The following is a 20,912-nucleotide window of genomic DNA, read 5'->3' on the forward strand; positions in this document are numbered from 1 at the left end:
CTGATCCCTCAGGATTAGTTACAGACAGCTGTGAGCTGCCACGTAGGTACTAGGAAAAACCCAGATCCTCTGCAAGTGCTGAGCCATCTTTCCAGCCCATGGTAACTTTTGACTGCAACTTTCTGAAGGGCTGGAAGCCAGGTGTGAGATAACATGGTAGCTGGACACAATGGCAGCACAAGCTATGGGGCCACTGAATGCCTTGCTGCTCAGTCCTGCGCTTTGCTCCCCACAGGCAGAGTCTGAGCGTGTGCCCTTGTTCACGCTTCATGTGGACCTTCCCGTTACCACAAACTCTTCACTTGAATGCAAAAGCAGTGACCTTCCACGGACAAGGCACAGTTCACTCACTATTCTTGCCTGGTGCTGACACCAGATTGTGTCTAGTTTCCGTGTGTGCAGAAACCTTGCTCTGTATTTGAGAGATCAAGAGAATTGGCATTTTCAACGGTTTTAAACATTGCTGGACTTTTCACAAAGACCAAGTCAATGGTGTCACCATAACTGATACTCTCATTTTATCTCCGAGAGCTGACCGCTCTGACACACATGACAAGTGCACACACATGCATGAGTACACATAAATACACACAGGTGTCTAAATACTTTCCCTTTTTGTTCTGCTGTATCACAGTTGAGACTGAACATTCTCCAACTTTTAGTTGTATCTCCCTTTTAAAGAATTCCATGTCCTGCCATCTCCTGCGTTTGAATTTCCTACAGATTTTCATGAGGTAGCACTAACAGATAATCCCAGAAAACAATCTGCAAATGTCAGAAGCAATTTATTAAAAAAAAAAACAACAAATATTAAGGCACAAAAATACAATTTTCAAACAAAAGTCCTTTAAGTTGCTGTGTTCTATATTCAAAGAAATTTCTCCCAAACTATAATTTAACCATTTTAAATAAAGAATATATTTTTAACCTCTAAATTTTCTTCCCAAAGAAATGAATATGTTTTCTAGATCTAAAGAGGCTTCTTAATACAGCAGAGTTCCTGTCCTATAACATACACTTCCTTAAAAAAAAATCTAGTTTTGCCACCTATAGGTTCAGATTTTATATATTAAACTTCTTTCTGACAGATGTAAGGCTTGGTGTTTTGTATTGCTTACTACATGCTGTCAATCATACGAAGACACAAGTATCAGAGTGAAACAAAACCTAGCATGATCTCTCTCAGCTCCAGTCGTATACAGCCAGGGTGGTGGCTCCAAGCCTTCAAAAAGAGGGTATAAAAATCAACTCTGTATGTACACTTTAAGCTTAATCTTGATATTATAGTAGTCTACGCACCCTCCACTGGACAGAAAAAACACAACCACACCCAAGAAACAAAACAAAAAACCCAGGAAAAGCACCTACCATCTCCTATTCAGACAATTTCCATCTATTTCTTATTGAAATATAGTAACTACCCTGAAAGGTAGATATTAACCTAATTCAAATTATGAAAAATGTCTCAAGCAAACTTCATGCATCATTGGAATCTAACCTGGAGTGTACAACAGGAAGTCTTGAACACAAAGCTGGGCCTTCTCCTCGGACCTCTCAACAGGCAGGCCCATCCCACAGGGTCCTCAACAGAACTGAGCCGTGCACATGGGATCTCCCCGTGTTGTCTGGAGGCTGGAGGCAGGTGGGGAGGGAGGTGATGGGACTGCATGGTGGTCCTGGGTGGACCTCCCAGTCCGTGTGATGTGCAGCGACAGTGTAGGACACACGCTGGGGCTAAGAAGGACCTCAAGAAATATTCAACTTAGGGCACTGGACATTAGGACCTGACAGCATTATCATTATATGCAACAGACACCACACACCCCCTTGCAAAACCACTTCTAAGGAGGTTAAGGTGAAACTCCACTTTCTCTGGATGGAAAGACAGGAAAGTGTTCATTTCAGCCCGGAGCTAAGCCAGAGGCAGCATCATCTGTCTTTCCTGTTCTTGGAAACACGACTGAGGTGGCGCAGAAGCCCATTTCCCCGGCCTTCAGCTCCCACCCTGCTCACTGTGTAGCTCCTGCTGGCTGTGAGCAGAAATAGTCAACTGCAGGCGTGTGGGCTGAGGGAGGGCATGAACTACAAATGTCAAGTGGGCCGTGGTGGTGCACACCTGCAACCTCAGCAAGAGGCTCACAAGTCCAACTTCAACCTGGGCTACACAGCAACACCCTGAAGCACACCCGCTCCCCAGCAAGGGCACCTCCTGGTTAAGAACGAGGGTTAGAAGGTGGACTATAGCAAAGCAAAGGTGGACGAACACAGGGAAGCGGTGGATGGGACCCCACCGCTGTGCTGACACCGAAAGAAGGAACCCACTGTCAACTAGCCACCCTGGGAAGAGCCGGAGCAGCAGCCTCTCTCCACCAGGTCTGCGACACCGAGAGCATTCCCAATGCCCACTCCGCAGAACACATTTTCAAGAGGCACAACTTCAGAACTATAGCTCTACCAGCCCCTTCGAAGCAACTACGCAAGAAATAAACTCGGAAAGCAGTCGTTTGAAAGAAAAAGGTTCGTTTTGTGGAGAAAATCATCTAAAGTTATGGTTGAATGCACCTCCTCATCACATTTTCATGTTTTTTCCATTACCCCAAGTTCTTCTAATTCACAAGGCCAGAAGTCCTCCAGTGAGAAGCCATATAAGACATCCCCCCCCCCCCCCCCCGTTTTTTTGGTTTTTGAGACAGGGTTTCTCTGTGTAGCCTTGGCTGTCCTGGACTTGCTTTGCAGACCAGGATGGCCTCAGATTTATAGAGATCTACCTGGCTCTGCCTCCCTGAGTGCTTGGAATACAGGCGTGTGCCCTCCTTTTCATTACCACACTAAATGTCCACTCGCCTGGCGTCTTTGGTCATGAAAGTAGCGAAGCATTCACATTTTCATCACACTACGTTCAAGTGCCTTTCAAGTCTAGAACATTCTATATTTAAAAATATTAGAATAGAAACTTTCAATCAGACATTATGAACATAATTTAACAAAACAAGGTGTAAAATATGGTTGAGGGCTGGTTAATTACATACTGATACATGGTACATAGTTAGATGTCTGCGTAACCCCCAGGCTCATGGGAAATGGTGCGCCCAGGGGCTGGGATAAAGTGCTGTGGGAGAGTCATGGGGCCGGGGTCACAGCAGAATTAGCAGCAGCGCGTGTACCTGCGGCCTGCGAGTCTTTGGGTGTACCCATCTCTCTCTGTGTCCACGTTTCCCGAGCTCAGACTCCATGACGTGCAATGCATGGTGGTGTTTACAATCAAGAGCTGTGTGTACACCAACAAAGGGGGCGAGATTAAACCTGTGAACATGCTCATGTTCCGATATTGTCACTTCAGTATAAAAATGGAATAAAATTATCACTACAAAAGATGGACACTGCTGCACTGGCATTCCGGAGATCCTGTTGTCTGGAAGGTGAGAGGAAATGAGTGGTCAGAGATTCTTTTTCTTTTCCTTCTTTCTTCTTTCTTTTTTCTTTTCTTTTCTTTTTTTTTTTTTTTTTTGGTTTTTGTTTGTTGTTTGAGATAGAGTCTCACTATGTAGTTCTCTCTGGCTGTCCTGGAACTATGTAGACCAGGCTGGCCTTGAACTCACGGAGATTCAATTGCCAGCTACAGATTCTTTTTTTCCCTGGAGAAAACTGAGACCACAAATCCACATGCCTGTGGCTGCCAGCTAGCACAGGCACCCGTATACACACCATTAAGATGTCTCAGATTATTTCCAAATTCAGGCAACTGAATGGCAACTAAGCCGACTTTATGAGACAGTTTTAAAGATGGCTTTATGAGGGCATCAGACCCCCCACACCTGAATTCTTCATTTGCATACACAGATCTCCAGCACAGTAAAACATGTATCACAGCGAAGCTGTCAACGAGACAGGCTTTCCCCATCACCTGAATGAACTTCCCACTCACACTGGACCCACTTCGGGTCCCAATCACATTATCTTTTCTGAAGAGAACATTTTTTCAGCTATTTCAGATCTGGTCATAATTTCCTGGAAAAAAAAAAAAAAAAAGATGGGTGTCAAATGCTGGTGCTAGCTCCAGAACCTACCAAAATATTCTAACTTACAAGTCACCACTTAACCTTTTAAATAGACCTACTCTGGGGGAAGCATCATATAAGACAACACCCCTTCCCTAATACAATCGGCGGCAGAGGTTGGAAAGGTCGGCCTCCTTCTACCTAGCCAATGAGTTTAGGGTCTCTGTGAGAAGTAGCCCTGTGGCTGACAGGCCCTCACTTGAGCAGCTTGTTTCTGACTCCATGGCTACTTATCGTGTCAAATGAATTAAACTGCACCCGACCCCCGTTCAGCACTTCCCCGAGGGTGGCGGAGCCTCCACCCTGCTACAGAGGAACATGACATGGCTTCGGAACCTCTCCCTTCCAGCTCTTCTCAGCTCTACAGCCAACACTGCGGACCAACTGCTCCCAGCAGCCCCTCCTCCACCTGGGCCAATGCCTTGTCTTTTATCCTTTAATCCATACACTGCAGGTGTGCCTTGCCGTGGGATACCCTGCAAGGTCTGGATGACCCACAGTTAACTTTTCCACCCAAAACCTTTATTTAAATTTCAGGCTTAGTAAGGTTGAAAAGAAACTATTCCAACAAATTAGCTACATATTGTCAGAAGCTAACCAGAAGACACATAAGGCCGTAAAAATCATAGACTTCCAAACAAAAATCTCACGAAATGCCTCTTCCCTTCATTTATACCAAGCAGCTTTTATCCTGCCTCTTGGCCTCAGTGACTTAGCCCACAGCCCTTCATACTGCAAGCCAGCTCTGTGTCCTTCCACCTGCTCAGCTGGTAACTGCTTCAAAGTTATTTTCAGAATTAACTTCTGAAATACACTGTGAAAATGAAAACAGCTGTAGGGAAACAAACAAAAGTATGCTTACCTCATCTGAGTCCACTAACACAGGGAGAGCTCTGAAACAAGAGACAACAAAGACAGTGTCACTAAAACAATGTCACTCAAAACACAAGTTCACGAAAACCCAAGTGGGATAATGCCAAGAAGGGAGCACCCGGGCTCAGGACTGTGAGTTCTCTGGAAGCATCAGACTCAACAGACGGAGCCATGTGGGCATCTGGGCATCTGGGAGGGACCGGGGTTTAGGTCCTGGTACTCTACCTCCTGATTACAGAGAAGGACTTACTTAAAAACAACATTGACATCTACCTAGGATGTGTTTTCCAGAATGTGTATTTCTTTAAAACTGTTCACTCTAAAGTTAACAGAAATATTTTTAAAATGTGAATTTAAATAGAAACAAGCTAGTACAAGCACACTCTTGCTACATACGGGGCAGCTGGGTGAAAACTCACATGAGTACTCCAAACACAAGCCATACCCCCCTCTATTTTCAGCCCTTTGATCTTGTTTTACTTTTCACAATTGGCAGAATATCTGAGTGATGATCTGCCACTAAACTAGACAACTCCCATTTTGTGCTTTTATGAAAACGAGGAGAGATGAGCATTATATTATCAAAGGTAGTATTTCTTTTTCATGGAGAACACAAAAAATAGAGACGTGTTTACTTATTGTATGTGTGCACAGGTGTGTGTGTCTGGACCATAAGGTGTGGAAGTCACAGGGCTACTCAGGAGTTGGTTTTCGACTTCTACCCGCTGTGAATCTTTGAGATTGAACTCAGGTGGGCGGGCTTGGTTAAGTGCCTTAACCTAAAATCCCCAATATTTAGGGATGAAATAGAAAGAACCTTGAAGCTGGGGGGGGGGGGGGGAGAATACATAAAAAATGAAACCAGCACACAAAATAAAGCCAACGTAACACACAGAAATGGAAATGAAAAAAGCAGACTCCAGGGAAAAAAAAAAAAAAAAAAAAGACCAGGTAGTAGTGGCACATGCCTTTACTCCCAGATTTCAGGAGGCAGAGGCTTTGAGTTCAAAGCTAGCCTGGTCTACAAAATGAGTACCAGGATAATCAGGATATACAGAGAAACACTGTTTTAAAAAACAAAAACAAAAAAAAGCTGAAAGAAAAAAAAGAAAGAGAGAGAAAAAGAAAGAAGGAAGGAAGGAAGGAAGGAAGGAAGGAAGGAAGGAAGGAAGGAAGGAAGAAAGAAAGAAAGAAAGAAAGAAAGAAAGAAAGAAAGAAAGAAAGAAAGAAAGAAAGAAAGAAAGAAAGAAAAAGAAAGAAAGAAGGAAAGGAAAGAGCAGACTCCTGAGGCCTTGAAAGCGGGATGGTGGGCTGGCTCAGTGGGTGACTTGAATCAGATTCCTGGGTCCCACAGGAAGGAGGGAACCAACTCCTGCAAGTTTTCCTCTGACCTCTGTGACCATGTGTGCACACTATACACATGGATGTAATAAGTGGTTTACATATATCTGAACTTTTCTGTAATAAAAATTAAAACAAAATAAAATGATTCTGAAAACTGTGGGAAGAGCTGGAGTTAGTCACAGGCCACTAGCATGGAAAGGCAGGGAAGGGCCAGGGCTGTGTTCAGCTCTGTGAGAAGTAATGGTGGGGTCCTACACACACATACACATGCACACACACACATGCACACACAGTGGCACACACACACACATTCTCTCACATACATGTATACACAAACACACACACAGTTTGAGAAACAGCAAATGGGGGGCTGGAGAGATGGCTCAGAGGTTAAGGGCACTGTCTGCTCTTCCAAAGGTCCTGAGTTCAATTCCCAGCAACTACATGGTGACTCCCAACCGTCTACAGTGAGAAGCAGAGGATGAAGTCCCTTTAAACTACAGTCTCAGGTTCAGACTTGAACAGAGGATATTTACACGTCTGTGAATGAAGAGGGAATATTTTCTTCCACCCACTTCAAATCTTCATCCTGTAGAAATAAATATTTAGATTCAGTATTTGTTAAGTATCTCCTAAGCATCCTTTTTGGTAGCATGTTGGTAAACTCACACACTTGACTCAGACGCACGGAGTCTGCTAGTTGTTCCTGTGCTCTGGAAGCTGGCGGAGCGCCACACTAAGCGCCAGTGTTTCAGAAACAAACAGAAAATGGCTGATTTTTCTGTTCTTTGGTTTTAGCTAAGAACACAAATGTTCTTTTTCTTTTTGTCCCAAAATAAAAATGCAGAATTGATTTGTAAGACAGAAAAGAGCAAAGGTTTATTTTGATTATTATTTTTTTTTTTGCTTCCATTCCTCATTATGCCTAATTTGTAAAAAATTTTGAGTTCATTTTTTTTTTTTTCAACAGAAAACTATAATAGACAATGTTCTAACCTCAGTAAAGCACTGCAGTGATGTACCTACAACCTGTGTTAATATTACCACGGGAGGCAAGAAAGGCCAATCAGGCCAGGCGGTGGCAGTGCACACTTTTAATTCCAACACTCCAGAGGCAAAGGCAGGCAGGTCTCTGTGAGCTCAGGACCAGCCTGATTTGCATAGAGAGTTCCAGGACAGCCAGGGCTGTCACACAGAGAAACTTGGTCTTGAAAAACCAAACCAAAAAAAACCCAAAACCCAAAAACAAACCAAACCAAACCAAACCAAAAAAAGCTGAAAAACAAAAAAAGAAAAGGCCAATCAGCTTAGGTAGTTAGGTGTTTTCCCTAATTTACTTCCAGTTACTACACTTAGGAAAGAGAAATAAATGCAGTTTTCCTTTCCCATGTGCCTGCAGCCTGGGTTGGTCTGGATTCAGTACTAAGCAGCTGCTGACTGAGACACGGCAATGAAGCCCTATGTCTGGGAGTACTTCCTAGCTAGAAATCAGAAGTAAAAAATAAGACCTCTAATTTCTGGTCAAAAGCCAACAACACTTACTTTGGAAGAATGAATAAAAATTCTGCCTATTGTGCCTCCTGAGTGCTGGGATAAGAGGCGAGTACTTCCACACCTGCCTCAGAGTCGAGTCTTACAATGCCTTACAGGTGTTGCTGTGCACAGACGTGATGGTAGTGTTGGGTAAGCAGGATGAAGCCTTACACATGCTGGCACTCTATGCTGCTATGGGCCTTGAGCTTGCACTGGTGCGTGGAAATAGCTAATTTAGTAACAACAAACTGTAACAAAACCTCCTGTGATGACCAGCGACTCTGGCACGGATACGAATTCTAAAGTAACAGACAGTGGCTCCACTAAATACAGATACTCACGAAGTTATCAGAAGTAGGTTTAGCTGTTCCGTTTGAAACCGTTTTTGAGGCTCTTAGTTTTATTCCTTCAGCTACAATGAGAAAAGATTAAAAAATTCTAACTTCACACTTAATACTCAAATAAGAAAAAAGTTTTGTTTTGTTTTTTTGTTTTGTTTTGTTTTTAAGAGACTTAGGAGTGGCCATTTTGGCCAGGGGAGTAGCTTTAATATGTCATTTCAGAGTTAGAAAAGAGGCACAGGAAAAGCTAACAGGCTTCTGAATTGCTACGTTAACAACTGAACATTTTACAGGCACAGTAGTATTTTTACCCGACTCACCCCACAGTGAGTTGAGAGCATATCAGGGTAGTTAGCCAAATGTCCCTTGAAATGATCATTTCTTCGCACTGGGAAACGCTCTCTCTAGCTATTTGAACAGACAATGAGTTACTAACTACAGTCACCTATTGTACTACCCACGAATTCTTGTCCTCTTGTCTAACTCGGATTCTGTCCCTTTTCAGCAACTGTTGTCTATTACTGTTCCTGTTTCCCCTAGCCTCAGCCTCTGTGACTCCCTGCGCTGAGCTCAATGGCTGAGCTTTTGTACCTCTAACCTGTGGTGTCTGCCCTCCTGTCCGCGGCCTACCTCACTGAGAGTACCGTCCAGGCTCAGGTTCTAGTAACTGCAGAGCACAACAAGAAGGCTGTCAACTTGCTGGAATGCACCTGTGGAGCAGCTCGCACATACACATGGACCCCTGCCCCCGCTCAATTTATTTTAACCTTGAAGGATTTTAAAATGTGTAAGATTCACAGTATTTCAAAAATAATGTGGGGGCTTGGAATATATCTCAGTGGTAGAACATTTGTCCAGAATGTTTGAAGCCCTAGGTTTCATCGCTAGCACTCTTAACACACAGACACACACACACCAGAAACATACACTCACACACTCACACACATATGCATACACGGACATATACACAAACACACACACCTTGGAAGTTTTTACTTCCTTGACATAAACAGCAGGGCATGCTTATGGTATTCAACACAAAACAAAAATTATTTTCTTCAAAAAAAATTATTTTCTTCATATTTGATGAAAGCTTTTTATTTTTTAGATTTTTTTTTTTTTAAATTGTGTATATGTGCCTATGTGGGTATGTACACATAGGTCAAAATCCTCTCAAGGAGATTTTATACTGTAATTAGCGAGGCACCCTCTCCAGCTGGCTCCTCGCCATGCCGACTGTAACCATGTCGGGGTGGAGCGGCTCACTGCTGTTTTGCATCTTCCCTGATTACTGAGAACACTGAGCATTTTCTTTTCTTTCTTTCTTTTTTTTTTTTTTGTGTGTGTGTGTGTGTTTTGTTGTTGTTCTGTTTTGTTTGGGACAGGGTTTCTCCGTGTAGCCTTGGCTGTCCTGCAATCGCTTTGTAGACCAGGCTAGCCTTGAACTCACAGAGATCTGCCTGCCTCTGCCTTCCCACTTGCTGGGATCACAGGCGTGCGCCACTGACTCATTGAGCATTTTCAATCTGCACACTGTTCAAGTCTTCTGTTCACGGTTTGCCATGTGGGTGACCTTGTGATGATATCTTTTATCATTCTCTACCATATTTCCCTTTTTCAGGGTGTCTCTAGCTTAGCCTAGACTGGCTGGCTAGCAAGCCCTGGCGCTCTGCCTCTCCCCACCTCCCCTCCCCCACCAGCACTGCTGTTACCTCGCTCTTATGTAGCTGCTGGGATCAGAACTCAAGGTCGAAAATGTGCAGAGCAAACACTCTTGAGCCACCTCCAGTGGGTGTATAGTCACATCTGTGTGCATGTGTGTATGTGTGGTGGACGCCACCTCTGGTGTCCATTCCTGGGTGCCATCCACCCACACTAGCCTGGAATCGGCCAAGTAGGCCAGGCTGGCTGGCGAGTGAGCTCCAGTAATCTGCCTTCCCAGCACTGGCACTATACATGCATGCATTCTGCCATGCCCAGCTTTCTTTTTTTTTCCTTTTAATACTGGTTCTGGGGACTAAACTCACGTCCTCATGCTTGCAAGGCAAACACTTTACAGGCTGAGACATCTCCCCAGTCCTCACTGGAAAATTTTAAGCAATATATGTGACTTTGCATCTAAAATAAAGATTTCTTTCTGTTAAAATATATATACAAAACAGAACACATCACGTACTTAAATTTTCAGATGTTACCATGAATTCCTCGACTTCATCGTCAGAATCATCTATCAAGGGCATGAAGGCATACCTAGACAAAAAACAAAGGAGCCTTTAAACCTGGTCACTGTCGGCCATTGCATATAAAAATCTACATTGTCCACGGTTCTTATGCGTTAAGATAACTAACCTCCTGCCCACCACATTTTAGCATTTTCCCTAATGAAAGAAGACACTAACTTGATCAGTGACATTAAGGTGACAAGATCAAATACATTCTCAAAAATGTATTGATGACAAAATTTATTGCTACAGATTATCCAGTATAGCAAAGAGGAAACTTATTTACTTATTTATGTGTATGCGTGTGTTACCTGAATAGAATCCATACCTGGCGTGCCTGGTGTCTGCAGAGGCCAGAAAAGGGCGTCAGATGCCCTGCAGCTGGAGTTACGGAGGTTGTGAGCCGCATGGGTGCTGAGAATTAACCTGGGCCATCTGCACAAGCAGCCAGTGTTCTTAACCACCGACCTCGCTCTCCAGCTCTCAAGCAGAAAATGTTTGGACAAAAAAGCATTTTGTCTAGAGGGCTGCTATTCTATTTTCATCATCACCAAATGAATCTATACTAAACAAACATTTACACAGACATGTGGATTTTAATTATTAAACACATTATATATTAAATATGTCACATGTGATGCACTGTTGAAGAAGACCATCTTTCCTAATGTCTTTTGGGCCATATCTATCAAAGCAAAGGCCCTTTTGCTCATAGCACACTAGAAAAATATCTTCAAAAGCATTCAGAAAACATTGCTTGTAACAGAAAAAAAAAATCTAATAAAATGCCTAATATTTTTGGAATACATACACACACACACACACACACACATATATATATTATTACTCACATTATAAAATAGAACAGTACATATATATAAAAATATTTTTACTTTTATAATTTATTTTCAAAAAAAATTTTTTTAAGGGGCTGGAGAGATGGTTCTACGATTAAGAGAACTGACTTCTCTTTCAGAGGACTCGTGTTCAAGTCCCAGCACCCACATGGCAGCTCACAACTGTCTGTAACTCCAGGATCCAACACTGTCTCACAGATATACAGATAAAACACCAATAACAATAAATTTTAGAAAATTCTTTTAAGGCAGGGTCTTTCTATGTATCCCAGGCTGGTCTTTAACTTATACAGATCTACTTGCTCCTGCCTCCTGACTGCTGTGATTAAAGGTGTGCCCCAACATGCCCAGTCACTTAACATTTATTTTATTTATTTACCTGTGTGTACATGCACATGTTCACACAGTTAAGAGATCAGAGGACAACTTTCAGGAGGTGGTTCTCTATAAGGAACATGTGGGTTCCAGCAATGAATTCAGGCCCGCAGCCTTGAGAGCAAAAGCCTGCTGAGCCACGTCCCTGGTCAACATGACTATTTATTGAAGGGAGAACATACTTCCTGGTTCCGCCATTTCGTTCTCCCTAGAGAGTGCCATAAGTGACTCAACAGCTCTCTCCTTGGGGAAGAAGGTACGAGAGAAGGCGGGCTGACCACTACACTCCAGAGCGCAGCTTTCTGAGCTGCCACTGAGCCCTGTGCCACTAGGTTCCACTCTCCCTGTCCAGCTTTCCTCAACTAAAAAAACAGGCTGAACAGCCAGAATCCCAGGTGGTTTACCTGCCTGAGCACTAGTCAGTGCTCTAGAAGCTTCTGACCCTGAGCAGTCTGGGTTTCAGATCAGGATGCTTAGCCAGTAGAGTCTATGCAAGTGTTCTAATCTCTGAAGAAAAATACTAAGCCCAAAGCCCTTCTAAGCATGTGGGCTAAGAACGCTGCGCCCACTGCGCTAACCAACCTGCACACCTAGCTGACTTCTGTGCACCATGGTTCTCCCTAAATGAGCATTCTTTCACATGCTAACTCCATCTTAAAGCGATACGGAACTTTCAGAGTCCTCATCCACCTCCCGACGGTTAACGCCCTTCTCTCACTGTCCTCTATTTGTTATGCCTGTCTTCTCACTTGACTATACAACTGCTTAAAAACCAAGCACTTCCCAACAGTCTCTGTGTTTTCTGTCAGGGTCCCTACAAGCATCACAGCCAGCAGGGAAATGATCCACGTGAAGTGAAGAATGACACTTGGGTCAGCACCACTTTAGCAGGCGCTGGGTCAAAACCTCCCTAGTCTGACCTCAACATTTATTTTTCTTCCACATTTAAGCACAGTAAAACTTTGGGGGAAAAAAATCTCCATGTGACAATTATCACAAGAGAGCTTTAGAAAAAAATCTAAAGCTATATCAAAACTCCCTTGCAAAGTAGCAAAGCACCTATGGCCTTTACAATAAACAGAGTCCAGTGTACTAAGCATGAGGATAGCTCTATTGCGGGAGGAATCAAAATACACGAGACCTCTTCATAAGGGCCTAAGCAATGTTCAGAATTTGGGGGGAACTCAGGTGAAGGCTGGCTCCATAACAGCAAAAAGATCTACTCCAGCCTTCAGTCACTTTCTTCCCTTAAAGACAAAAGAGCCTCATGTTTAACAATTCTGGATTTTCTAATGCCTTCTGTGAGATGTGCCTCCTACAGCTTTCAACACCACAGAAGGCAGCCAACAAATGGTTCCAAGACAAATTTCCCCATGTTAGTTACCTCTGATTATTGGCTGATGGCCTCCATAGGAACATTATCACAATAAGGATGAGTGAAAAGAGGAAGCTCCAAAATGCATCATCAACCCAGAGCTCCATCCAATCCTAGAACAAGGACGATGCAAACATAAAACATCAACTTTCTGATAAACGTGCTGCCGTCCCATTCAGACAGCACAGCAGGAGTACCGAGACCTCTCCAGCCAGCAAACCCTCCTTGTCAATAAACAAGAAAAAGTTTCTTCTAAGGAAACCTATGTTGTAAACATTGCTTCTAAAAAGCATGCAGATGTCCCTTCATAAAATGTTAGGACCAACAGGAAGATTTAGGGGAAAAAAAAATCTAAACACAGACAGAATTTTAAGTAGAAAATATTACAATGGAGGGGGAAAGCCAGCAGGTACAGCAGCTTGACGCTTCTTGGCACTTGGTGGGTGTGACGTGACCTCAAGAACCTGGTTCTGAGAGAGAACTGTGTGCTCTCCCAGCTAAACTAAGCGCAGGCATCTCCCCAAAGCCAGTGCTGAGTGTGACATCAAAGCTGCACAGCAGACTTAGGTGTCTAGTCATGAGGCAGAGCACGTGCAAAGCTGGGCACCACTCTAGCAAAAAGAAAGGAAACGGGAAAGGGCACAACATTCTTCTTCAAAATATAGAAAGAGCTGTTCAGGAAAAGGAATAAAAAATTCCAGAGGAACTTGCTGAGATAGTTATTCAGTTTTGACACTGTCAGACAGGGTCAAATGTAGCCCAGGCTGGCCTTGAACTTCAGATCCTCCTGCCTTCTCCACCTCCTGAGTGCTGAGATTAAAGGCTTGTACAACTACTGCCAGTTTATGTGGTACTGGGATTAAACCCAGGGTTTGTGCATCTGAGGTAAGCACTCTACCAACTGAGATCCAGCTTCAGAGTAATTTAGAAAAAAGTGTTGATAATTCCACAGGATATAGGTCAAAATAAAAGAAAAATAGCCAATAAAATTATTTTACAAACTAAACTCATTGAAATTCTGCAAAATAAAACAGTAACTGTTTAAATAATTAAATGTTTTAATCCCTTAATTATCTAACAAATAATTTAATTAAATCTTAAAATAATTAAGATTTTACTTACTGATTGGCATTTTGCCATCCTGAAGTTCTTCGTTGTCCACACCATAAACACTATAGAAGCTGAAAGACAGAGAGAGTCGCCTTTGAAAGAGCATGCAATCCTGACATTGGCTGTCCTAGAAAGAGGCATGGAAGGCTTACCCAGCACAGCAAAGATGAGCGTATTTGTAAAATGCCTATACAATGAGAATTTCACTGTGTTCTTTCTGAGCCTTAGAGTCTTCATAGTCTGTGCCAAACTTATAAAAATGTAAAAAACTAGTTAAGGAAAAACAGGGAAAATGGCAAAGTACTGTTAAAAGAAAACACAGTAAGAATCTTATACTATATTCCCCAACACAGCAGCAATTAAGACAGTTCTTAAATTTTGAAGTCAAAGCACAGAAACTGTATCTTAATCTATACTGTATGACCATTCTAAAATTAGTTAATTAGTTTTCTATATAAAATTTTCCATTGCCTGAAACAAATGACCAGACTTCATAGAAGAAAGAACAAGAGCTGTGATGTGTTCCCATGACACTGGACAGGGCAGCGCACACAGTCAAAGCAGAGGTCTCAGCTTAGATATGCCTTCTAGTACCTGCGACACTGTTTGGTATATGCTTTCGGTTGCTTTCTTATTTTCTTTTTCTAGTTAGTTCTTACATTATTCTCCAAATAGGCATAATTGAACAGTCCCTTTTTACAAAGTAAAAACCCAACAAAGAAAACAAGCCTTAGTCAGTAGGTATCCTATGAAAGGGTAGGGGCACACTAGGAACATAAGCTCTTCAAGAGTCTTAAAGGCCAGGCAGGAGAGGCCTGTAGATAGAAGAAAGCATGCATGGGGAGTTGGCTGGACACAGTGACAACATACAGGTCTTTCTTGAGGTCTCTGGGTTCTCATGGGGACCTTTAAAGAGGATGTGTATTGGCTCAGGCTGACAGGCTCCAAGATGATGGAGGGGAAAGTTAATATTTTTCTTTATTAGACAATGGGTCAGAAGGCTCAGCTGATCATTCATGAGGCAAAAATGAGATTGGAGGGCATGGGTCTGGCTTAGTCTAATAGAGCAGGAGTATCCTGGACTCTAAGCAAAGTCCTGAGGGAAGGGAGCTCCCTTTTCCCAGAACACAAAATGGTGGAGGGGAAGTTTTAGCACTGGCCACTTTCCAGAAGCACAAGGCTCAAGGAAAGGCTAATTCTGCCCAGAATGAGGCTTACCTCATTCTGGTTTCCTTGCTGACCCCTCAGTTCAGCAGAGGCCTGCAAGTCTCTGTTTATTCAGTGGGTCTCTCCTTAGGAGCAGATCAACAGCCTTTATTATGAACCACACACCAACAGTAATAGAATGTAGGCAAGCTTTGGATTTATGCCTACTTAAAAGACTACATGCTTTATTAAAAAAAAAATTCTGTTCATACTAAAACTACTTTATAAAAACTGATTTTTTTCAATCTTTCTAAATGTCCAATGCTTTACAAGGAAGATGTTCCTTTTCTTCCTTCCTTTCCTTTCTTTTTATTTGTTGTTTTAGTTAATTTTTAAAAAATTCTTTGAGTCGGGGTCTCACTATACAGCCCTAGCTGGTCTGGACCTCAGAGATTCTCCTGCTTCCACCTCCAAGTGCTGGGATGCTGGGATTAAGGTCCGCACCACCAGGCCTGGCAAATCAGCTTCTAAAGGAACACAAGCCGACTCCTTAGGACCTACTGTGAGGTCCTACAAAAATGCAAACACATTGCACCCCTTCAACACATCAAATGAAACAAGCAGACCTGTTCTTGTTAACTCATCCAAAAGTGTTCTTTTAAAGCCAAGAGGTTTAAAATATCAAAAGCAAACTTGAAGCTGCCTAAACCTCTACTTACCAAGACGCCGTCACTCACCCCACCACCGCCCCCGGCAGAATGGAAAGCAGTGACACAAGTGCACAGGCTCCACGAGGTGGAGAGAGCAGCTGAGCATGCGGCTGCAGCAGGAAAAGGATATCCACCAGCACAAGCCTGAGTCAAGGAGAGAGAGAGGCAGGCTGGCCAGAAGAACAAGATCAGAATCATTCGCCTGCAGCAAAACAGCAAAAAAAATAAGCAAGCAGGAAAAGGGGGCATGGGGAGACATAAGGAAGGCTGCAACTCTGAACCTGTCAGTTAGAGTCTTACAGGGTTAACTGCTTTTGTGTTAGTGTCATCAAAATCATCGAAAGCAAGGTCATTATCCAAAACCATCAATTTTGTATCCAGCCCTGCTCGTGTCTGCTTGTCATCTGTACCCACTCAGGAAACTCACTTCTCACTTTACAGTGATTAAAAATAGCCAAACAGCAGCTGATAGCAAACTCTGCAAATTCAGGTTCAAAGGAAAGAGGTATTATATTAACTTACTTCTAGTCACCACTCCACACCATCCAGAGTGACTTTAATTTCTAGATTTTTTTATGACCACTGAGTAAATAAAGCCTCTGGCTTGCTTTTCTTACCTCCCCACCCCAATGTGGCTCACTGTGTACTGAAGGGTAACGAAGTCCATGCCGTCCAAGGGAGATACCCTGCCCACATTTACAGACATGGGATCAGCAAATACAGAGCTGGAATTTTCCACTCCAGAGAAAACTACTTGAGTGGTTTTCCAATAAATCACTCTGTGGAGGTTAAAAAGAAATCTTTGGTGTATATATCTTTAAATTCCCAAGAGAAACAACACATTTTGTTTGTTTGTTTCTGTTTGTTTCAAGACAGAGTCTCTTTATGAGCCCTGGCTCTCTCTGAATTCTCTTTGCATCTCAGGTTGGCCTCAAATTCAGAGATCCACCAGCCTCCCAAGTACTAGGATTAAAGGTGTGTTCCTTTACACCTGGCTACAAAATTCTTCTGGATAAAAAGTCTAAAGCTCAATTGCTTAATACAAAGACATATTCCTTGACTTGTGCAAAGCTCCATGCACAAACTATTTTAGAAAAGAGGCAATTTCAAAGGGACTCCTTTCTAAATACACAGTGGCAGAGGACAAGCCATTAGGAGCGAGGTACTGCTGAGGGCGGGTTGCCACCACCTCCACTGCAGCTCTGCCATCCAGCTCCAGAGGTGTCTGTTTCCTGTCCATTCTCTGCAGGAAGGAAAGCACCCTAAGAAGCCGCTGCAGAGGCTGCGAAGGACCCATCCACATCATTTCCTCTTTCTCCTACGGCCCCATCTGTCATTACTTTTTACCACATTTACATAAAAAAAAAAAAGAAACTACGCTAGGACATTCTACCACTGTCTCCTTTAACTTCATGCTTCTAACTGAGCACTTAGATGTTCAGTGAACTAACAGGAAAATAAAGACATTCCTATCAGGGGAGTTATTACTTTCTTGCCTTTAACTAAACGCCTATAATGAGAAAACGATAATACAAAATTATATTTTATTCCACCATTACTATGAATTAGAAGTAATATGATTTTAATGACAGTACAAACTATTTTGGAAGGACATGGTAAAGGATATGAACCACACAAAAATGGAGTCAATAACTGCTAAAACAATGTCACTCAAAACAACAGATAAATGTTTAGAACCCTGAAAGAGAAAAGTAGGGAAAGCCTAAATTTACACAAGTGTCATTGCAGTGTACAATTTTCATCTGATAAAGAAAAACAGTTTTGCTTTTCATTACCTACAATGCCATGGGCGGTTTTATGTCTTGATGGAATTGTATTTGGCACATAGAAATCATCTGTTTGGGGAACAATATATATAATTTCTTACCAATTTATTTTATATTAGAAATAAGTGGATGGGCAAATAAATAAAATGCTTGTCATGGTCCAGTCTCACCGAGACCTGCCATTTCAATCACCTTCCTCTTCACACCAAGCCTACAGCTGGGACTATCAAAGAGACCAGTTCCTGACCTTCCTGATGGTAAAGGGACACAGTCACACAGAAAAGGCAGAGTAAAGGTGGAGTCTGGGTGGGAAGGGAGAAACAAACTATAAATTAGGCACTTACTACAACAGTCACATTAAAGCAGCCACTCTCTGAATTGCTGAGATGTAAATTTTAAAATGTATAGTACTGTTTATATGTGGGGTATTATTTTTCCTAGTCTTTTTAGCAAAGATTAAAGTCCTATGAGTTATATATACATATATATTTAAATATATATGAAGGATTCTTCATGACTATGCAAAGAAACAAATATGCTCAGGATAGAGAACACAGAATGCAGACACATCAAGACAATGGAAGGAGGTTTTATACTGCTGAAGACGTCCAAACCTACACGACAGCACACAGATAAACTGCTCTGAGCACACTAATCTGATCTTCCCACTGAATTCAAATATGTTTTGGGTGAAATGAAGACTCTTTGGATCAGGTAAACTGCAGTAAGCTCTTTAACCACTCTGCACTCCACGATTTCCTAGGAAGAACCACGCTCCTTTCATGGAGTCATTGGGGTATTTTGCTTTTTTTTTCCTAAGGCTTTTCACAGATTAAAATACCAACTTCCTCAGGGGACAAAGTGCTGCTGCCCACATGACCAAAGTCTTCCCTGGATGTGACCTTCTCCTGGGTCTTCCAACACTGGGACCTGCTGACTCCCCAGAGAGCAAGTCCAGTCAGAGCAAAGTTAAGAGCCAAGAGAGAGGAGTGTGCTTACACACGTCAGGAGCAAAAGCATTTCCCTTCCCAACCATTTGATCCATTTCTAAACCCAGGATTAAGACAGATATGTCTGTGTTTAAACTATGTAAGGGCAAAGATAGGCGCCCTGAAAAATGACCACAGACGTTTCTGGACGGAGCTGCTTCCAGGGGTGACACTAGTGGTGCTTTCACCATCTGCCACTTTAGGAAGCTTTCTGCTGGGTTTTCCCTTCACCAAGTATTTAAAAAAGAGGCTATTCCACCTGAAAAAAGCTCAAATTGGGACTTCCTCATATATTTTTATCTTTAAAAAAGAAGGAAAATGAAGAGACAAAGTATGACAGCATGCCATAGCAAGAAAAAGTGGGTGAATGGGTTAATGTAGCTTTTACCCCGATGACTCTCATGACGCCCTCAATGGCGGCAAAGATCAAGTAAAGCAGTCCCAGTCCAATCACCCGGTGCATGACTGTTCCTAAGCGAGGCCTGGAGTAAGCAGAGGGGGCGGGAGAGAGAAAGCATGGTTAAGTACAGAGCATCGGAACACAGAACTGTGTCAGTACCCAGAGGGCACTATCCAGTCACAGGGCAATGCTTGGGCCTCTGTGCTCTCTCCACAGCACACAGGCATAGGCCAGGGAACACCGGGTCTACCCTCTAGGACCTGAAGCTGGACAGGTGCCGGTGAACCTGTGCACAGCCACAAAGGTGCCAGAGGCTGTGCAGCTCAAGCAATAGGATAAACATCATCAAGTACTACTTCTTAGAATGGAGGGGCAGCTGGAGAACCCAAGAAGGGAAGCGCCAGGTTCTGGGAAAGACAGATTATAACTTCTACTAACGTTAACTACAAACCACAGAGAGCACTCTCTTGGAGGAGCCTACTGATCTTGCGATCAGGCACAAAGTAGAATGAGCACAAGAAACCACAGTGCCCTCCTTCTATTTCCTGTCTCTCACGCCAGAGTAGGGGTGATAACATTATTTGGTTTTTAACCTTTAAACTTAAAATATAAATTTTTGAGTCTTATAAATAAGCAGGGGGAAACGTATTTTCTTTTACAAGTAACAATTTTAATATAGATGGGACCTACAAATCAGAATTGATTGCACATACTTTTTGTTTTGTTGAGACAGGGTTTCTCTGTGTAGCCTTGGCTGTCCTGGAACTCACTTTGTAGACCAGGCTGGCCTCAAACTAAAGAGATCCAACTGCCTCTCTGCCTCCCAAGTGCTGGGATTAAAGGCATGTACCACCATTCCTGGCCTGATTGCCATATATTTTTAAATACTTTAAAACCCCACCTCTCAGAGTAGTTAGGAAGAAAAATGGCTTTGAAAACATTATCAAGGAAAGTCATGTTAAAACAAAACCTAAGGCAAGAAGATAACTGTCAGCTGTGGAGAAGGGGCTAGGGGTGGTGGTCTCCTTCAGATTATGGGCAAGGAAGGGCTTGGAATATAAGGCGCAGGGTGGACTTGAACTAGAGATCTTTCAGACTCCATGTCCTGAGTGCTGGGATTACAGGTATCAACAGACCTAGCTGTGACCTAACAATTCTACTCCACGATACTTACTCAAGAAAAACAAAACCTGTCTACCTAAAAGTTTGTTTGTCAGTGGTCATGACAGCTTTGCCATTATTGTTAAAAATTAGGGAAAAAACTTTCACCAGCTACTAACAGCCTAACATATTTAGGGAGAAGAACATCCTCATTACCTTGGGAATGTTATATATATCAGAACCCCCCAGGAAGCATACTTCATGGAAAAAAATCCTTAGTATGCCCCATTTAGATAAAAACATAAGCTGCTGAGAAGCACTGTTCCTGTTCACCTTCCTGCCTTTGGAATGGCAGGGATTGGGCGGAACTAATGATGGATAATGATCACCTCCTAGAAAACCAACAAGGTCATAGGCTAGCTCTCAGCACCACGGAGAGGCAAGCAATTCAGCTAACCCCTACTTTGTGACATTGTCTATACCTGCCACATTCAATTGCAAATGAAGTTGAATAAAAAAACATTTAAAAGTGACCAGAACTCCAAGACATCTATGAGTTAAATTAGCCAATGATATGTGAGAAATTGGGGCTTAAATAGAAGAAAAAAAAAAGTCTTGGTCCTTATGGTGGTCAGAAGCCTCCTTACACCAGAGGGAATGGCGGATGAGAATTATGACAGCTAAGAAGGAA

The 20,912-nt window shown here is 42.7% G+C and overlaps 1 protein-coding gene across 2 annotated transcripts in view; it reads right to left on the reverse strand.

The window, feature by feature from the left end:
• Positions 1-766: 766 nt before the first annotated feature.
• Positions 767-20,912, reverse strand: part of Tmem87b (transmembrane protein 87B) — a 36,356-nt gene continuing 16,210 nt past the window's right edge. Inside the window, exons 10-19 of one of the 2 annotated variants that reach the window (XM_060371838.1) lie at positions 19,109-19,202; positions 17,570-17,643; positions 14,241-14,347; positions 14,101-14,159; positions 12,988-13,091; positions 10,326-10,399; positions 8,150-8,220; positions 6,812-6,864; positions 4,921-4,951; positions 767-4,008 (exon numbers count right to left, since the gene is read on the reverse strand). In XM_060371838.1, the coding sequence (XP_060227821.1) occupies positions 3,949-4,008; positions 4,921-4,951; positions 6,812-6,864; positions 8,150-8,220; positions 10,326-10,399; positions 12,988-13,091; positions 14,101-14,159; positions 14,241-14,347; positions 17,570-17,643; positions 19,109-19,202 (727 nt within the window). In that variant the 3' untranslated portion in view covers positions 767-3,948. Of the gene's footprint in view, positions 4,009-4,920; positions 4,952-6,811; positions 6,865-8,149; positions 8,221-10,325; positions 10,400-12,987; positions 13,092-14,100; positions 14,160-14,240; positions 14,348-16,072; positions 16,147-17,569; positions 17,644-19,108; positions 19,203-20,912 lie in introns of both variants that reach the window. The other variant, XM_060371837.1, reaches the window with a different exon arrangement.

This window comes from Meriones unguiculatus, chromosome 18, assembly GCF_030254825.1.
Source record: "Meriones unguiculatus strain TT.TT164.6M chromosome 18, Bangor_MerUng_6.1, whole genome shotgun sequence".
NCBI classification, from domain to species: domain Eukaryota; kingdom Metazoa; phylum Chordata; class Mammalia; order Rodentia; family Muridae; genus Meriones; species Meriones unguiculatus.